Below are 20,000 nucleotides of genomic sequence, written 5' to 3'. Positions count from 1 at the left end.
AGGTTTAGGCGTGACGACGACACAAGAAGAGGGCAAGTTGTGAAAGTTTTGAAGGTTTGAAAGTTTACAAACGGTTTCAAAGGATGACATCCGAGATGGTTTTGTGTAGCGGGTCTGTTCCAAAATCCTCAGTCTGCCTGAGAGTTCCGGAATGTTGAGCCCCCAGCCTGCCTCGTCAGCATTGTATTTGAGTTAACTTTGACATTTTTTTTAACTTATACTATAAATCTTCTTAAGGTTTTAACCTCTTAACGTTCGGCGTACTGTATACCGTACACCACGCCCGTGCGTGGGATGCGTGTGCGTCGCGTTACTTGCTCTCGTCTGTCGGCTCCGGGGTGCCTTTTTCTCTGATCATCCAATACACCATTCGAAAGTTGAATTTGCCTCCTTTCGATCGCTACCACACTCAACCTATTGTGTTCTTCGGATCCCGAGTTACATGGCGTATATATCCGGCCAGCGTCGTTTGACAGGCCACTCCGTCACCACTGATGGCGAAAATGATTGATCACCCTTGTAGCCAACCAGCGTCCGCTCCGAAAGAGACTGCAGCCGAGCGGGTGAGAGTGGGGGAAGGTGGTGAAAGTTGACAAAGAAGTCCGTTGTTGTGACTCAGGCGTCAGAATGAATTGAAGTGGACAGCCATCTTGAATATGACCGGGAGGATGAGGGAGGATGTGACCCTCTCTGCGCCGCCCCCTTGCCTCAAATAGATCCGCCATCAGCTCTATTTTTTATCTTTCAAAATATTCAGTTGCATGCTTACCAACTGTTTCGCCTGTTTTATTGCAACACTACTATCACCGACATCTAAGAAGGGAGATCCCCCTTTGAACGGCCCTTCTAAGGTTTGTATCCTCCACATTGGCTGTGGTGCATTTTTTCCTATTGCTAGGTTTTAGTGAGTTTTTCCTTACCTTGTCTAGGAGTGTTGCATTTATTTAAAATCTTTTGGACTTTATGGTGTTTTTGTTTTGTTCTTGATTTATTGTGATGTTTCTTCTTGACTTGTTTAAAGAAGACGTGTCCAGCCCATGGGGACATTAACATGTGTTGTCGGGCCTTACAAATACATTTGATTTGATTTGATAATCACGCTGTATTTTTAGCGGCACACACTTTACCAAAACCTTTCTCCAGCACACATTTTTTTATGGATTTTTATTAAAATCTTAAAGACTTATAATTGACCAAATAAATGATTGAAGCTTATTGCCAACATTTAGATATTTTTTATAGTATTTTCTAAAGGTCGACCAATTCAAATTAAGGATGTTTTACAAGCTATCAGTATCGGCCATTTATGTTACAGATTTTCCGCCATTTTATTAGCTGTTTTTAACCCCTTAAGCCAGATCGGTCCGGTACAAGATTAATTTCACGCCATAAATAGATCAATACAGTCCATATTAATTAATGTTGCATTTCTTTTTCAAATGTAGCCAAGAGTAAAGACCCTAACCCTGTCAAAACAGCAGTCAAAGTGTATATTTTCAGCAATTTACCAATGATTTTAAGTGTTATTAGTGAAATATGAGTTTATAGAAATCTTAGCGCATTGGATCGGAAACCGGATGAATTAGACGGAGATAAAGGAAGCCGTCATGAAACCATTGTAGTCCTAAGAAAGAGGAGACCCAGGGCTTTCGATGGACATTGAAATTTCATAAAACTACACTACCCAGCTAATACCAGCCTCTGTCTAAGCTGGAGGGGCTGACATGAAAATTATCCATAGATGTATGACTTGGCAAAAACAATAAGGTCATTTATAGGCCTATTCATATTTCAAATTGCATGTATCCGGATGGCAAAATTCAGTACTGTATCTACAAAAACCCATGTAAATCATCTGCCCTTTATTAATTTGCTTAGATTTTTTCTTACACTTGATCTCAAGAAGGTGCTAAATGAGCTAAATTTGCATTGACTGGTCAATGTTAGCATGGTGTTATTCACCGTCAAAAAAAGGCAATATTTCTGACACTGGGAATACATTCCCTGAGGTCCATAGATGTCCCTAGATACCAAGAACATGCTAATTGACCTTGTAGAAGTGGAACAATCTTCCATTTATGTACTTTTAGACGAATTTTCTGAAAATATGGCTAGGGCTTAAGAGGTTAAAGGGCTCTAGCTGGCAATTTTTTTAAAGGGGACATGTACTGCTATTCCTAGCACTATTTGGGCAACTTTACACAATTCCTGTTAGTCTATTGAAGACATCTGTACGTTTTTTTTCAAAAAAATGCATTGTTTTATAGTTCTAATCAAGTACTCAAAACCATCATTTTCCAGCTTCAAGATTTCAGGCTGTTATGGCCTGGCTCCGCCCATAAGCACTTTGAGTGACAGTCAGTCCACACAGTCTGCGACTGGTAGACAGAGAGAGATAGAGAGAGAGAGAGAGAGAGAGAGAGAGAGAGGGGGGGGTGCGAGAGAGCGAGAGAGAGAGAAAAAAAAGACAGGCCGTCTCTTCCTTTCGTTTTTTCTCTCCCTGCGGCAGCTTGTGTGGGGGGGGGGGGGGCCTCCTTTCCTCCCCTCTCCCGTGTGGCGCGGCAGTTCCCCCCTCCCCCAAGTGCTCCCTCCCTCTCTCTCTCTGTCTCTCTCTCTCTCTCTCTCTCGCTCTCTCTCTCTCTCTCTCTCTCTCTCTCTCTCTCTCTCTGTCTCTCCCTGTCTCTCCCTCTCTCTCCCTCTCTCTCCCTCTCTATCTCTCTCTCTCTCTCTCCCTCCAGAGTATGCAGAGGTGTCGGGTTTCACTGCCTCGCAGTATGAGGAAGTGGTTTTCCACTCGCTGTCTAGTCTGCGTGTATCGTCTATGTAGATTGTGGGCGGGCATTAGCTACAACCACAGAGCCAATCACATCACTGTCTTCTACCCAGAGCCTGAATGACGTGACTCAGGCCTTCAAATCAGGATGGACTCATTTACTGGAGCAGGAAATTATCTGAGCTGAATCAGAGCAATCCGCCAATATGGTATTTAGACACTAAAACACATTGATACTAACTCCTATTACTATAATACAATGCTAGAGACTGAAAAGTGACATTTATAGTACATGTCCCCTTTAAGATAATCTGCATGGTATCATATGCAACTAGAGATCTTGAGGAAGATCAGAATGTTTACAGACCTGTCATGCTGCTATAATAAACTGCAGACTGAGGATAAGTTTTACAGTAATATGTGATTATGGTTGATATGTTGACATAAGGTTGAGATGTCTAAGGTATACTGTATGTTTCCCTTTGTTCAGGAAAGTCCCTGAAACCAGGAGATCGAGGTGTGGTTTCTTTGGTGACCACGGGTTCGACAACAAGATCACTAGCATGAGGGTACACCTGGTTAAGACCTCTTCTGTTCTGTTCTATTCCTCTCAACAATACTCTCTCCTCTCCTTTCATCTCCTCTCCTCTCTTCTCATCTCCTCTGCTAATGTGTTATTTGTGAATAGTGTATTTTACGCTAGTATTTGGGCTATGGTGTTATTTGTGAATAGTGTATTTCACGCTAGTATTTAGGCTAATGTGTTATTAAGTGATTTGTGTATTTTATGCTAGTATTTGGGCTAATGTGTTATTTGTGGTTAGTGTATTTTATGCTAGTATTTGGGCTAATGTGTTATTTGTGATTAGTATATGTTATGCTAGTATTTGGGCTAATGTGTTATTTGTAAATAGTGTATTTTATGTTATTATTTGGGCTCTTCACACAGACAATCTTCATGGGCCATGGTCCAACCTTCAAGTTCCAGAAACAAGTACCAGCCTTTGAAAATATAGAATTATACAATGTCATGTGTGGTAAGGAATATTTTTCCCTCTAAAATGGAAAATATAGAATTATACAATGTGATGTGCGGTAAATAATGTTTTTCAGTTTGGAATATACTTCTTCCTCTCCTTTAGTCGATGAGTCGATTAATCTGTACATTTCGTTTTAGTCGACAAGTTGATTAATCTGTAGGTTTGGTCTTCATCAATGAGACAATTAATCTGTAGGTTTGGTTTTAAAATGATAAGCACATCTCTGGTAAGCACCAGATCTAAAAGTATAAGCACATGTCTGGTAAGCGCTAGATTTAAAAGTATAAGCACATGTCTGGTAAGCACTAGATTTAAAAGTATAAGCACATCTCTGGTAAGCACTAGATTTAAAAGTATAAGCACATGTCTGGTAAGCACTAGATTTAAAAGTATAAGCACATGTCTGGTAAGCGCTAGATTTAAATGTATAAGCACATGTCTGGTAAGCACTAGATTTTAAATGATAAACACATAATTGTACTGATTTGTTGATTGAATCAACTACTTGATTAGTCAACAAAGTCCAGTGATAATTAGTCCACTAAGAAGTCCTTAAGTTGAGGACCCCATCCAGGAAATCCTGGAAAATGTACTAAAATGACCAAATATTCTAAAAAGAAATGTATGTTGTCCTGGAAATGTCCTACAGTATATAGTGTGTATTTTGTTGGGAAACCCGACTTTTGGTAGGATTATAGCAGCGCTGCACAATTTGTGGCCCACGCTCCTTTGGTTTTGGCCCACCATGGCATTTGACAAGCTCATGCTTATTCTCCTCTTATTTTTATAGTGCTGTAAAATCCTAACCATAATTACTACAAAACATACATCTGAGTTTTACGGCAATGTGCAGCACATAGTGCTACCTCCCTATTCAATTATGTACGTCATTTATGAGGAATTGTTGGCACACAGTGGCAACAATGGGACTTTATTGTACAGTTGTAGCGATCACTGCGCTGGATTGTCAAGAAAATACTTCTGGAAATGTCCTGGAATATGATTTCTCAAAAAGAGTGGAAACCCTTTTTATGTGTTTTGACGTCATTTACATAATGACTTGACATGTGACTTGACATGATGTGACTCTTCTGCTTTGTTCTTTTCTCTGTCAGACTTACTGGACCTGAAACCAGCACCTAATAACGGTACCCACGGCAGCCTGAATGACATGCTGAAAGACCCGCCCTACAAGCCCAGCATGTCGGAGGAAGTGACATCACCGATGCCCGACGACGGGGTCACTGCTACTGATGACCTGGGATGTAGTTGTGACGATGAGGTCAGTTACAAAAAAACCTACACTTGCTCACAATGTTCGTACAACCATAAAACATGTTGTCATAACAGTTTAACCATAACCTGTTGGAATAACCACAACCTGTTGTTGTAACCATAACCTGTTGGTTTAACCATAACCTGTTGGTGTAACCATAACCTGTTGTAACCATAACCTGTTGGTGTAACCATAACCCGTTGGTTTAACCAGAACCTGTTGGTGTAACCAGAACCTGTTGGTGTAACCATAACCTGTTGTTGTAACCATAACCTGTTGGTTTAACCATAACCTGTTGGTTTAACCATAACCTGTTGGTGTAACCATAACCCGTTGGTTTAACCATAACCTGTTGGTGTAACCATAACCCGTTGGTTTAACCAGAACCTGTTGGTGTAACCAGAACCTGTTGGTGTAACCATAACCTGTTGTTGTAACCATAACCTGTTGGTTTAACCATAACCTGTTGGTTTAACCATAACCTGTTGGTGTAACCATAACCCGTTGGTTTAACCAGAACCTGTTGGTGTAACCAGAACCTGTTGGTGTAACCATAACCTGTTGTTGTAACCATAACGTTAGGTTATGACTATAACCAAGTTCTGTTAACACTAGTGAACGCTCAGCGTCTCATGCATATATCTCGCTTCAGCATATATACACTGAATACATTTCAAAATGTACCTTTAAATGCCAGCATTCATCTGGCCACACCCCCATCTGCTTACCTATATAAGCAGGGGTGGTGCCACACACTCATCTCCTTCCCAACAAATTTCACCACAATGAAAAATCAAGGGCTGCAGCGTTAATGCGTTAATGTCATAACCTAACGTTCTGTATCACACTAGCTCACGCTCAGCGTCTCATGCATAATAGGAGCTGAGTGGGAGCTAGAAGCTCGACAAATGTACCCTGCTGAGGCCCCCCACAACCATCAGATCAGGGAGGACCGAGCCCCCCCGACCCTCCCTAATGGAGGGCACCCCCCCTATTGAGGGCTTCACGGGAGGTCGACGGACCCGACCGTGCGAAGAGGCACTCAAGCAACTCAACGCACAGGGTGAGCAGACCGTGGCTTGACCCCACGACTACACACACGCACAACCCGCATGCCACCCGGGAACGAACGGAGGGAAAAACCTCGTTACTGCCCCCAGAATCACGGGGTCAAGGGTAAACCCAACCCCGTGGCAAGGCCGTAGCAGCGGAGCGCGAAGGAAGACCCAGACCCACCAAAGGGACTGGACCCCCTGGAACGGGGGCCCGGAGAAGTCCATGATGCCAGCATCAAGACCCCACCAGGTGGGCACTTAGTGACCCCGCCCCCCACATCGCCAGCGTATTCGGACAAAGGCCCCTCAGCCGAGCGGGCCCTGTCCCCCCAATAGTACACCGCCTGGCACACTGACCCTGCAGAACAGGCAGTCAGCATGGCCGTAAGCACACAAAAAAGGTTAACCAACGGAAGCAGGCAGCGCACCAGGGAAAAACCAGGCAACAGGCTATTAACCCTAGCCTGGAGACTGCGGACGAGACAGGCGCCAGAGGGGACAGCTGAACACAGCCGCCCCGGCGGAATGGGCGTAAGCTGGCGGTGTTGCATGACCAAGCCTCCATTTAAAAAAAAAACCCACCCAGAGGGGTTGAGGCAGAGAAGGCTGACACGATTGGCAGACGTCATGAACGTGCAGGGGCACCCTCAAACGGTGAACCCGGGAGTTGACACTGCTCCAACACACCAGGGAATCAACCACCTTGGTGTTACCCAATGCGGTGGTTGTTCCTATAACCCCTCAAGAAAAAACTCCAAAACACACCTGCGGGTATACACCGGCTATAACGCAGTACAAGTGTTTCAGTTTTTCAAAAAAGGGTTAACCCAGGCCTACGGGTCGACGAAACATTACTTCGGACCGGGCCCGGCGATACGGGAAGCACAGGGTCACCAGAGGAGGTCAAAGACCACCCCAACAGGCCCCTCTTCGCCATGCGTGAGAGAGGAGCGAAAAAGAATGGAGAACCAACCCCAAGCACACCGTACTTGGTATTCCCAGGCGGTCTCCCAACCAAGTACTAACCAGGACCAACCTGTGTAGCGTCCGAGATCTGACGAGATCGAGCGTGTACAGGTTGGCATGGCCGTAAGCCATTACGACAGTGCTGAGTAAAAAACTTACCCAACCAGGGTCTCCATAGTGCTTAACCCTGTGACACCCGGACCGACCTGGCATTTTTACCCCTGAAAAAAGCCCAAGTCCCTCAGGGTACCAGAACAGCAGATCTGCATCCCCGGCGGACAACGGGTGCAACTGATCCGGACCAGCGTGACCAGAACCAGTCCCGTGCCCTAACCACGCCGACATGCCTACTCCAGGAGAAGGGGCAGATATGCGTGTTGATCTTAAACATGAAAAGAAGGCGCCACCCAGACGTTCGGGCGAACCGCGCCCGGTGGCCCACCCCCAGGGCGTGAGACCCCTCAACATATGTTCAGATCCATTCCGTCATCATCCCCCAGATATCAACGAGAATCCGTCGATAACAAAAACCAGGTCGTTGGATTTGGTCGTCGGAAGAGGAAAAACCTCCATCCCAGTTGCTTTATAAAAACGCTGTTTTAACCTCAAGCAACCAAGGCGTGCCAGTCAGTCGCCTGTTTACAGAACACCTCGAGCTAGCACTATACGTGCGTCGGGACACACCCACATCAATGAACAGGCTATTTAGACCTGTCATTGAATCCCCAAGGTGCCCAGGGGAACGACAAGAGGGGTGTGATACTTCTAGTAGAAAAGAAGGAAGCACCAACAGTATGTATCCCAGTCTACACAGCCGGGGGTAAAAATTACATTACATCCCACCACCCTCCCATAGGAAGGAGACGGGAATCCCCAGAGAGACTTCCCACGCGAGCTGTACAGATTGAAAAGAATATATTGCACCTTGAGCCATGTAAAAAATTGGATTTAGGGCTCTCCGGGGAGGAGGCACTGAACCCATACACACTCAATAATCGAATTGAATCGAATACATACACAATAGAGTAGGACTCCTTCTTGAGGGTCCACTCACCTTGACAATCTGAGGAGGAGGCTCTGTACTCTGAAGGAGGCTCCCTCACATGGAAGGAGGAGTCCCAACTCACAGAAGGCCCGAATAGGAGCTTGGTGAGGAGGAGCCCTGACCACCCCCCGAAACAGATCCATCACATGGACCTGAACAGCACACGGAAGTCCTACCAACAGAGACGCGCACAGTGACATACTCTATGGTGGGGGAATTTCTGCGGTGCACACGCCCAATATTCCAGCCCGTGGGACCAGGAAACCCTCCGTTCTGAAACCCTCCTCACTTTTTAAGAGAAAAGAGAAACAAGATGTTAACACAGTTTTACAACGGTGATTTTACCAACACCCGACGGAGCCAGCACAATACCCAACTGGCCTGTGTAGCTGACTTTGAACACAGATCTTCCGCTAAAGAACATCTATGCCCATATCTCCTCGTGAGGGAATACTCTCATTTGGCTATGAAAGATGGGGCCTAACACGGTGACAGAGAGATATCCACTCGTCCAGAAAACACAGGGATCACCAGTGTTAATGGTCGTGGCCCACTAGTCAAACTATAATGGGCTTCAGATCAAGGTCTTCCGCTGCTGCCCAAGAGGCTGAACCAAAAGACCTTAAACTGGGGCCGGTGTTCGTAAACATTGTCAGTTAGCCCCCATAGCACTAACAGACAAGTGGAGCCGCAAGCAAACAGTACTCACCCAACCTGAAACCCACCGCTTCTCACAACAGCGGCGCGTCCTACAGTTCAGCTGTGTCCTGAAAGGTTTCACCCCAACCAACACAGCAAGGAACTGCAGTTGAGAGGCATGCAGCGGCGTGCTCCCAATACGAAAACCGGTGGAGGATTTTTAGCCGTATTTTCTCGAAAATAGTGAGAGAGAAAATAAAGATATGATGTCAACGTATCTCCTTGTTCTTCCTTTCCTCGTAAACATTGCTTTTCCAGCTAATATTTTTCTCCACGTCAAGTGGGCATATGAGCAACACGTTGCTTGTGATGAAATTTGAGAAGGAGATGAGTGTGTGGCACCACCCCTGCTTATATAGGTAAGCGGATGGGGGTGTGGCCAGATGAATGCTGGCATTTAAAGGTACATTTTGAAATGTATTCAGTGTATATATGCTGAAGCGAGATATATGCATGAGATGCTGAGCGTGAGCTAGTGTGATACAGAACCTGTTGGTTTGACCATAAACCGTTAGCACAACCATAACCCGTTGGCATAACCATAACCCGTTGGCACAACCATAACCTGTTGGTACAACCATAACCTTTTGGTACAACCATAACCTTTTGGGGATTCTGTGCCCATGATATAATGCAATTATAATTATATAATATATATAATTGTGCGGCAGAGCTCTCGCTACTGAGTAGTATTTTTTATGTTCGATTATCACATGTCCTCCTCACAACAGAATGATAGATTTCAGGTAATTTTTCAAACCTCACCTAGACATCTATATTATTATTATTATTATTATTATTATTATTATTATTATTATTATTATTATTATTATTATTATTATTATTATTATTATTATTATTATTATTATTATTATTATTATTATTATTATTATTATTATTGTTGTTGTTGTTGTTGTTGTTGTTGTTATATATTATTATTAACAACAATAATACTTAATAATAATGTAATAAAAGACAACTACTACTACTACCACTACTACTAATAATAATGTAATAAAAGACTACTACTACTATTACTAATACTACTACTACTACTAATAATAATAATGTAATAAAATACTACTACTATTAGTAAAGTGTTGGTCTGTCCAGAACAAGGTGAAGGAGATCATTGAGAGCTTCAGTCCTGCAGCAGATGGAGTCTATTCTTACAGTAGGTTTATCTACTTCTACATTACTACTCTACTCTATATACAGATAGCTCATTGTTAAATTTGTATGCATCAAGATGTCGTTCTCAACAGGCAATTCTGAATTCCCATCAGATCATGTTTAAAAGATATAAAAAAATGGAAAGTCAAATCGAGCAATTACCAGTTGCACTGGGCCATGTTGCAATTTCGAAAGAAAAATAATAATTGTGCAGCCCGCATTTATTATGAAAGCTATTGATCTTTGCCGTGACCCTCCCCAGACACCACCCACCTGCCGTTTGGTCGTCCGGCGGTGATGTTTGAGACCCAGTACAGCCTGCTGCATCATGTAGACTTCATCAGTGGATACAGCCGAGAGCTGACCATGCCTCTCTGGACAGCATACACCCTGCCTAAACAGGTACAAATAACATACAACATACACCCTGCCTAAACAGGTACAAATAACATACAACATACACCCTGCCTAAACAGGTACAAATAACATACAACATACACCCTGCCTAAACAGGTACAAATAACATACAACATACACCCTGCCTAAACAGGTACAAATAACATACAACATACACCCTGCCTAAACAGGTACAAATAACATACAACATCCACCCTGCCTAAACAGGTACAAATAACATACAACATCCACCCTGCCTAAACAGGTACAAATAACATACAAGTAAACACCCTGCCTAAACAGGTACAAATAACATACAGCATACACCCTGCCTAAACAGGTACAAATAACATACAACATACACCCTGCCTAAACAGGTACAAATAACATACAACATACACCCTGCCTAAACAGGTACAAATAACATACAACATACACCCTGCCTAAACAGGTACAAATAACATACAACATACACCCTGCCTAAACAGGTACACATAACATGCAACATACACCCTGCCTAAACAGGTACACATACCATGCAACATACACCCTGCCTAAACAGGTACAAATAACATACAACATACACCCTGCCTAAACAGGTACAAATAACATACAGCATACACCCTGCCTAAACAGGTACAAATAACATATCAAATCAAATGTATTTGTAGAGCCCAAGATCACATGGAATTGCCCCCATGGGCTGTACAAGTCAAGAAGAAACATCACAATAGATCAAGAACAAAAACCACCATGAAATCCAAATATGCAACACTCCCAGGAAGATGAGGAACGACTCACTAGAAACCTAGCAATAGGGGGAAAAAGCACCACAGGCGACGTGGAGGAGAGAAACCTCAGATGGGCCGTTCAAAGGGGATCCACCAACAGGATGTCGGTGATAATATAGTGTTGCTATGGATGATAGATGGATGGAGAATAGAACAGGCGAATAATTGGTATGTATGTATATATACATGTAATGAAACACATATAATAATAATGTACCAGGCCAGTGTCTCCAGGGCCCCGTTCCCCGTACCTGGATAACTGAGTTAGCCGGATAACTTTCGGTTAAGTCTGACTTAAGCCGGACTTTCCGGCTCCCCGTACCTGGATTTTCCAAATCACCATGACAACAGATCCAAAAGTTTGAGCCTGGTCGAAAGCAGGGTTTAAGTTCAAGTTAGCCGGATTAACCATCGCCACGCCCCCGCATTGAGTGACAGCGCGTTTCCTGAAATTATTCCCACAGTCTAGGATCTGCGTTATACCATTCTGAATTACGTTTTTGTGCTCCATTCTTCCAGAGGGGTCTTTTGAAATGTAAAATAGACCCAAAATGCTGATACTAAATTAACTTTGTCCTAAATAATGCACGTTATATACCGTGGCGCTCGCTCGGTGCAACAACAACAAAATAAAGAATATTCTAAACACGGGTCTCTCGTTCATTAATGTATAAACAATGAATTTATCCCATCTGGCACAGTGGCTCAGCGGTAGTGCTCAATCCTGGCAACCCAGCGACCGGTGTTCGAAACCCCGTGTTTCCAATATAATTTTTTTGAATATAATATCAATTATTATACGCAAAGGTAGCCTGGTTTTAAGTTAAAATATTATAAATCTACATGCATTGAGGATGTCATTCTTTATATAGCTCTCAACGTGCACCAAATTGAATTATTCCTATATTGCAAAAAGAAGGAGACGACTGGGTTTCGAACCCCGGTCGTCTGCGTGAAAGTCAAAAGAAGAACCCGTTACACCACAGAGAAGATAAGTAAAAGATCGACCATACATCAATCAATGGGTAAGGGAGCCGTATCGTTATTCTGTATAACAGTTTTACTAATTATTTTCGCTAGCAAGATCTCATTTGATTATTCAATCCAGCAGGCAAGTTTAAAGAAATATAATCTGATTGATTGAGGTAATGAGGGACTTAAAATTAGCCTATGGATAACGCATTTAACTTGTCGGCGAGGCGATTGAGCCGTACTGCAATATGTTACTAAAGTTTTAAATCAATTAATCAATCAATGCCGCTAGAGAATCAGGATCTCTGCTCTCGACACTTGCTGCCTTCTCGGCTGAGGCGGGCACGCGCACTTATCCTGGGTCTCAAGTCTGGCTTGAGTTAACGAGACTGAATCCACCTTCGAGGAACAGGAAAATCCCGGCTTCAAACATCGGGTTAACTGAAGCTGGATAATGACATCTTGATCGACTTAGTTGAACCAGGTACGGGGAACGGGGCCCAGGTCTTCACCAGCAGGTCAGTGTCTCCAGGTCTTAACCAGCAGGCCAGCGTCTCCAGGTCTTAACCAGCAGGTCAGTGTCTCCAGGTCTTAGCCGGCAGGTCAGTGTCTCCAGGCTTCACCGTGCAGGCTAGGAGAGAGGATGAGAATAGAGATTAGAACAAGGTTGTGAGCAAGGCCAGTGTCTCCAGGTCTTCACCAGCAGGTCAGTGTCTCCAGGTCTTAACCAGCAGGCCAGTGTCTCCAGGTCTTAACCAGCAGGTCAGTGTCTCCAGGGCCCTCATTTATCAAGTTCACTTAGAAAACCTTCTATTTCCACGCGTAAGCACAGAATTTAGAATGTGTGCACGCACAAAAAAAACTGGATTTATCACACGTGCGTACACAGGTCCTACGCACACCTGTCTTGATAAATATGACTTTGATCCTACGTTTGAGCTCGTGCACTGTTTTAAGTATTTGCATACCAGAACCGCCCCGATTAACCATATACGGTAATGGACACCCCCATGAAATGTGGAAAAATGGACTAAACCGAGGGAAGCGTGTTATGAGACAGGCTGACAGACGTGTACACGTACGGTGATGTCGGATATGATATCTATTAACCATTGCTGCCTGGGCAGCGCAAACACTAATAAAGACCGTGCTGGAATATGACTGCCTTTTTCCGTTTTGTTTGATTAATACCCAGGGATTAAAGTTCTCCTCAATTCTATTCCAAATCGCGACGGATTTTCCGTCAATTTTCTACCTGCTGCATATGATTTCTAGAGGCATACAATCTATTTTGATGTCAGTATTGGGTAGCCTATATAAACAATAATACGAGAGCATATACAAGAACAATGAATCTCACTGCCATGTATGATGTAGCCTATACGCAATGTGTAGCCTGCCTATATGTGATCAATACAAACTGAATTCCATCATGTTTGTGTGCGGGAGCTCACAAGGCTGTTGTCACAATGGGTGGTAGTAATAACAGTCTACACAATATCACGATGGACCATGCCATGTAGCCTATGTTCTATTATGACATGATCTGTGACGACAAATGTTCTAGAATGTTTGATTATGAGTCATAATTTATGACATCATACTCTGACAGCATGCCTATCAATAAAAACGCGAACTTGAATCCCATCATCATATTTACATAGTCTGTCCACTATCTTTATTACTTTGTTATTCCCCCCCCCCCATCTATGTAAAGCGACCTTGCATGGGTCTCTTGAAAGGCGCTATGTAAAATGAAGCTATTATTATTATTATTATTATTGTTGTTGTTATTATTATTATCATGTCTGTGTGCTGAGCTCAGTGAAGTTTCAACGGAGCGAGGTAATCTATTCTAATCAACAAATTGAAGTAGAAAGCATTCCGTTGTGGCCAATCTTATTTGGAAACATGACACAAAATAATAGTATGTCGCTTTTTATTTGAAACAATATTTAATGGCGTTTGGAGGTGGGTGTTCTGGCGCTTCTGCCCCCCGTGCCAAACAAGCAAGCCAACCTCTTGTTCCCGCATGAGCCCGTTATAATTGCACTACTGTCGCTATTTTACAATGAACTATAATGAATTACGGGTCATACAGAAGTTGAACACGCCAGTGTTGGAAGTAATGCACGGAAGCTTATTTCCGCTTTGAAACTAATGCATTAACTGAGGAGCGCATACGCCGTAGTAACGATATTCTACCACTGGGCGTCAGCTAAGCATGCTCAGAGCTGTGCGTAAATATAAGCACAAAGTCAAGTTCAAGTTCGAATTGATAAATCCCACACTTTGCTTAGAAATGGTCGTACGCACGGCTTAAGCACATATCTGTGCGTACGTCAGGTTGATAAATGAGGGCCCAGGTCTTCACCAGCAGGTCAGTGTCTCCAGGTCTTCACCAGCAGGTCAGTGTCTCCAGGTCTTCACCAGCAGGTCAGTGTCTCCAGGTCTTAACCAGCAGGCCAGTGTCTCCAGGTTTTCACCATACAGGCTAGGAGAGATGATGAGAATAGAGATTACGACAAGGTCGAGGACAAGAACATAGTAACGTGACTAACATGGTACGAGAGTTTACGATCTGACAGCTTCTCCGCGTCTGAGGCGGGTATATATATATATATGCCTCCAGACTGCAGATCAGCTGCCTCGTGACACACCAGCTGTAACTAATATAAGATAATGAGAGCGGTAGAGTGGGGAAGAGAACAGAGAGAGGCAGGAATACTGACATGGTAGAACCATGACAATAGGACTACAAGTGCTGGTATACAGGATGAGATACAAGAAGATGGCTCAGGGCTCAGGAGAAAATATGGGTCTCAAGCAAAGATTTAGACGACGGCGGGTAATTTATTCCACAGGTAGGGAGCGCGGTAGGCAAAGGCTCTGTGGACAGCGGATTTATTTTTACCATAGGAATCGATAGGAGCCCCGCATTTTGTGAACGAAGAGCACGAGCGGGTGAGTATTGTATAATGAGATCGGATAGATAGAGCGGTGCAAGCCCATTTCAAATTTTGTAAGTGAGGAGCAGCACTTTAAAATCAGATCTGGCCTGGATGGGAAGAAGTGTAGGGAGAACAGAATTGGTGTGATATGATCATGTTCTAGTTTTAGTTAGTATCCTAAAACATACCCAAGACACCCTGTCTGAACAGGTATAAATAACATACCGAATACACCCTGCCTAAACAGGTACAAATAACATGATACAGTAAACATACTATACTATTATATTATTGTTATATTATTGTTTCCCCCCCCCCCCCCATATTAACTTATTAGTGATACTTATACTTACGTTTATTTCAAAACTATTCCGGTCGTGGATGTCCAGATTTGGTGCAGATTGTGTCTCTCTTGGACGGAGGTGTTTAGCAGGCTGTGACATACAGGCGTAGAGACAGCTCTGCGTAGGAGTGTGGTTTACTTTATTGTCAATTCACACAAGGGGCGATTGTCTTTTTCTGCACATCTTTTATTAGATTACATTAGATTCAAATGTATTGTCATCATACAGCACAAGTACAGTACAAAAAACGAAAATAAGTCTGGCATCTAACCAGAGTGCAAATGTAACAGTAAAATGCAATAGCAAAATACAATGTACAGGTGATTAAACTGGATATAAGATATATAAAGAGTAATAGTGCTAATCAGATGTATGTACAGTGCATGCTGTCATACAAAGTTATATTAATAGACTATAGTTTGAGGTAGGTAGGTAGATAAACAGTTGCATGCAGTCCGCTACATTTGGGTGGTTGACGTTCTAGGCTGAAAAAAGTCTGATATTTCAGAATAACTGGAACAATATTTGCATAAACGCTCTGTGCATTCATATAAAACGAAATGTTCTGTGCAATAAAAAAAATATATCTCATATAGGTTTTCATTATTTACTTATCTTTGACACTAAGCACTCCAAAAAGGCCATGTCACGTCAACCACCCACATGCATTTCTTTTTTTTTATTTATATTTTTATTAGAAGTTAGGCACAGTGTCAGTTCACATCTGTATGTACATATCCAGTTTATGCAGGTGCACATGGAATGACTACTTTCCAGCATCAACACAGGATCGTTTGTCTTGCTAAATGTTTTTTTTTAACATACACATATAAAACAGACATCAGAATAAAAAGAATACTAAAAAGAACATGGTACATAATTTTGCTTTCGTAAACAAAGAATATAAAAGCAAAGAACAAGTAGTAAGAGAGAAATAGAAAAGGAAGCAGAGAAGGAAAGGTAGAAAGAGAGAAAGAGAGAAGAGGGAGAGAGAGAGGGGGGGCTCAATCATTCAGTGAGTGGGGATTAGATAGATCATAAATCATATTGCATCACGCGAGCCTACCGTTGGAGATCCAGGGACCGCCGGCGCTCAGATGTGAAAAAAGCGCCCCCCTATCGTCTCCCAGATGGTAAATCACCCTTTTGGAATGGACTCAATGAAAGTGAATGGGAGAACGGATTTCTGACTCCACATTTTACTTCTCACTGATGCAGCCGGGGTCTACCAGAGTTCATTCTGGAGCCTCTGAGCCACGGCGAATATGGGTTATACTGTACACACGATGGATCAATACAATTATCGATTTTTTTGAATGGCGATCGGAAATTGGAATAAACCATTTGGATACCATCTGACCTCAGGTAAGGAATCTATGTTATCAGTGTTAGGATAATCAGACTCGTTTTCACGGATATATAAGCGTTTATGTGATATGTGATATGGCTGTTTTGACTGTAAAAGCCATGAGGAAATAAGAGCAGCGATTATCAGCGCGCGGCACGAGCGTGCGTGCGCACACATATCGATCATCTAGCGTTTATTTGAAAACGATTCATAAATAGGCAGACAAATGACAACGTTCTGGAATATTCCAGTAAAAGGCGATTATCATAGGCATGGGTTGTTTTTTTCCGCAAAAACTGGTGATTTTCAAAATGCTATCAAACGGAAATGAAGCGATAAAAAAACAATCTGCCTTGCCAATGTTGACTGGAAAATGATTTTTTTGATAAGTGACGGGCAGATTAGACACATAGCCATAATTTAAAACATAGATTAGCCGGTAAAAAGGAAAACACGGCTGGCGCTCAAAGTGTTAAAGTAGAAAGTGTAATCTGTAAAATAATACAGTGAATTTCCTGTGAAAAAACATGTATTTTTTACCGTGTAGGGTTGCAGAGTGCAGGGCAGTGGCCCCGGGGCAGCTTTACTGTTCAGCACAGGACCTCTCACACCTCCGCAGCATTCACCTTGACGTTTATGTTTCTCGCTCGTTCTTGCATGACCTCACCTGCTCACCGTGTTCACAAACATCCAGGCGTGAACCAACAGGAGTTGCAACAACAACAACAACAACATCACCTGGCTTGCTGAGCCTCGGGGCACAGAGATTTATTAGATGTAGATGTCACACTCTTTTATAAGGTGCTGCTGGAGCCACATCGCACACACACACACACACACACACACGCACGCACGCACGCACGCACGCACGCACGCACGCACGCACGCACGCACGCACGCACACACACACACACACACACACACACACACACACACACACACACACACACACACACACACACACACACACACACACTCACACACTCACATGAATACTATAGAAACATTCATTTCAGCACATGCACACACACACACACACACACACACACGTCCGTTCCATCTTCCGCACGAATTCACTGCAGTGATCATGACTGCAGTGTACATCCACCCCCAGGCGAACGTCGGCAGGGCGCTAGGGGAACTACACGACCATCTGAACGCGCACCAGATCAAGCATCCGGACGCAGCCATGATCGTAGCCGGGGACTTCAATCAGGCGAATCTGAAGAAAGTCATGCCGTCTTTCTTCCAGCACATCGTCTGCTCCACAAGGGGAGGAAATACACTCGACCACTGCTACACCCCGTTCAGAGCCGGATACAAGGCTGTACCGGCTCCACCATTAGCGGGAGCAACAAACACGTCGGATCATGCCGCCATCTTCTTGGTCCCAGCGTATAAACAGAGATCACATGATGCCGTCGTGTCACGTGAGGTAAAAAAATGGGACGACCAATCAGAGGCCACGTTTCAGGACGCACTAGATGACGCCGACTGGGGAATGTTCAGGAGGAGTAACAGTGACGTCAGCGATTTCACAGACGCTGTAGTGTCATTCATAACAACACTGGCTGATAGTATCGTCCCCACAAAGAAGGCGAGGGTGTTCCCAAACCAGAAACCATGGGTGGACAGTACCATCAGAGCAGCCCTGAACTCTCGCACCACTGCTTATAACCGGGGCAGAGAGTCAGGAAACATGGAAGAGTACAAGACAACAGTCTACACTCTGCGCAAGGCTGTCAAACTTGCTAAGAGGACGTATGCCGACAAGATGGAGGCACAAATGGCACAGAATGACACAAGAGGCTTATGGCAGGGACTGAGGGCTATAACTGACTACAAAGTCAGCGCCCCCTCAATGGGGAGCGACAACGCCTCCCTTGCGGACCAGCTCAACACCTTCTATGCGCGGTTTGGTGCAAACAGTGGCACTGCTAGCCCAACGGCTAGTGACGTCACTGGTGCGCCGGCTGTTGTAGAGGGGGAGGGGGCATCCGCGGGGGGGGGGGGGGGACGCTCTCTCATTGACGGTACACAGTGTGAGAAGAGCATTTATGCAGGTGAACACCGGGAAGGCTGCTGGCCCAGATGGTATAACAGGACGCATACTTAAGTCCTGTGCCAACCAGCTTGCCCCGGTGTTCACCGCCATATTTAATCAATCCCTGGCGGAGTCGGTGGTCCCTGCCTGCTTCAAGATGTCTACCATCATCCCTGTACCGAAGAAACCCTCCCCAACATGTCCAAATGACTACAGACCGGTGGCACTCACCTCTGTGGTCATGAAATGTTTTGAGAGGCTGGTCAAGGACCACATTTGTGCCTCCCTCCCCAGTGATATGGACCCTATGCAATTTGCATACAGGACAAACAGGTCCACTGACGACGCGGTCTCCCAGGTACTGCACAGCACCCTCTCCCACCTTGACCGTCAGAAGGGGGGCTATGTGAGACTGTTGTTCATTGACTACAGCTCAGCGTTCAACACCATAGTCCCCACCAGACTGGTGGACAAGCTGATCGAGCTGGGTCTGAGCTCCGCCCTGAGCGCCTGGGTACTGGACTTTCTGAGTGAAAGACCCCAGGCGGTCAGGGTGGGGGGTCAGACCTCCAACACCATCACCCTGAGCATCGGGTCCCCCCAGGGCTGTGTTCTAAGCCCCCTGCTGTACTCACTCTACACACACGACTGTGTGGCCAAGTTCAGCTCCAACTCCATAGTGAAGTTCGCAGACGACACGGTGGTGGTGGGGCTGATCTCGGACAACGACGAGAAGGCCTACCGGGAGGAGGTTGAGGTACTGGAACGCTGGTGCCAGGACAACAGCCTGCTCCTGAACATTGGTAAAACCAAGGAGCTGATCGTGGATTATAGGAGAGGACAGCAGGAGACACACACACCACTGAGGATTAACAGGGCTACCGTGGACAGGGTGAGCAGCTTTAAGTACCTGGGGGTCCACATCTCAGAGGATCTGACATGGTCAACACACATAGACACAGTAGTAAAGAAGGCGAAACAGCGCCTCTACCACCTGAGACAGTTAAGGAAGTTCAGAGTATCGGGGAAGATACTCCAGTCCTTCATCTCAGGAGCTGTAGAGAGCATCTTGACTGGAAACATCACTGCCTGGTATGGAAACAGCATGGCACAAGACAAGAAGGCCC

At 44.4% G+C, this 20,000-nt stretch overlaps 1 protein-coding gene across 1 annotated transcript in view; it reads left to right on the top strand.

The window, feature by feature from the left end:
• Positions 1-20,000, top strand: part of enpp2l (ectonucleotide pyrophosphatase/phosphodiesterase 2-like) — a gene marked incomplete at its 3' end in the record, with an annotated part of 151,295 nt that overhangs the window by 106,940 nt on the left and 24,355 nt on the right. The window contains exons 16-20 of the mRNA XM_084313248.1: positions 3,264-3,342; positions 3,723-3,810; positions 4,929-5,095; positions 9,968-10,028; positions 10,290-10,429. Of these exons, the coding sequence (XP_084169374.1) occupies positions 3,264-3,342; positions 3,723-3,810; positions 4,929-5,095; positions 9,968-10,028; positions 10,290-10,429 (535 nt within the window). The remainder of the gene's footprint in view (positions 1-3,263; positions 3,343-3,722; positions 3,811-4,928; positions 5,096-9,967; positions 10,029-10,289; positions 10,430-20,000) is intronic.

The sequence above is a fragment of the Notolepis coatsorum genome, assembly GCF_963971535.1.
Source record: "Notolepis coatsorum genome assembly, chromosome: 4".
Taxonomy (NCBI): Eukaryota; Metazoa; Chordata; class Actinopteri; order Aulopiformes; family Paralepididae; genus Notolepis; species Notolepis coatsorum.
Note: the sequence above shows the minus strand (reverse complement) of the source record. Positions and strands in the feature narration are given on the sequence as shown.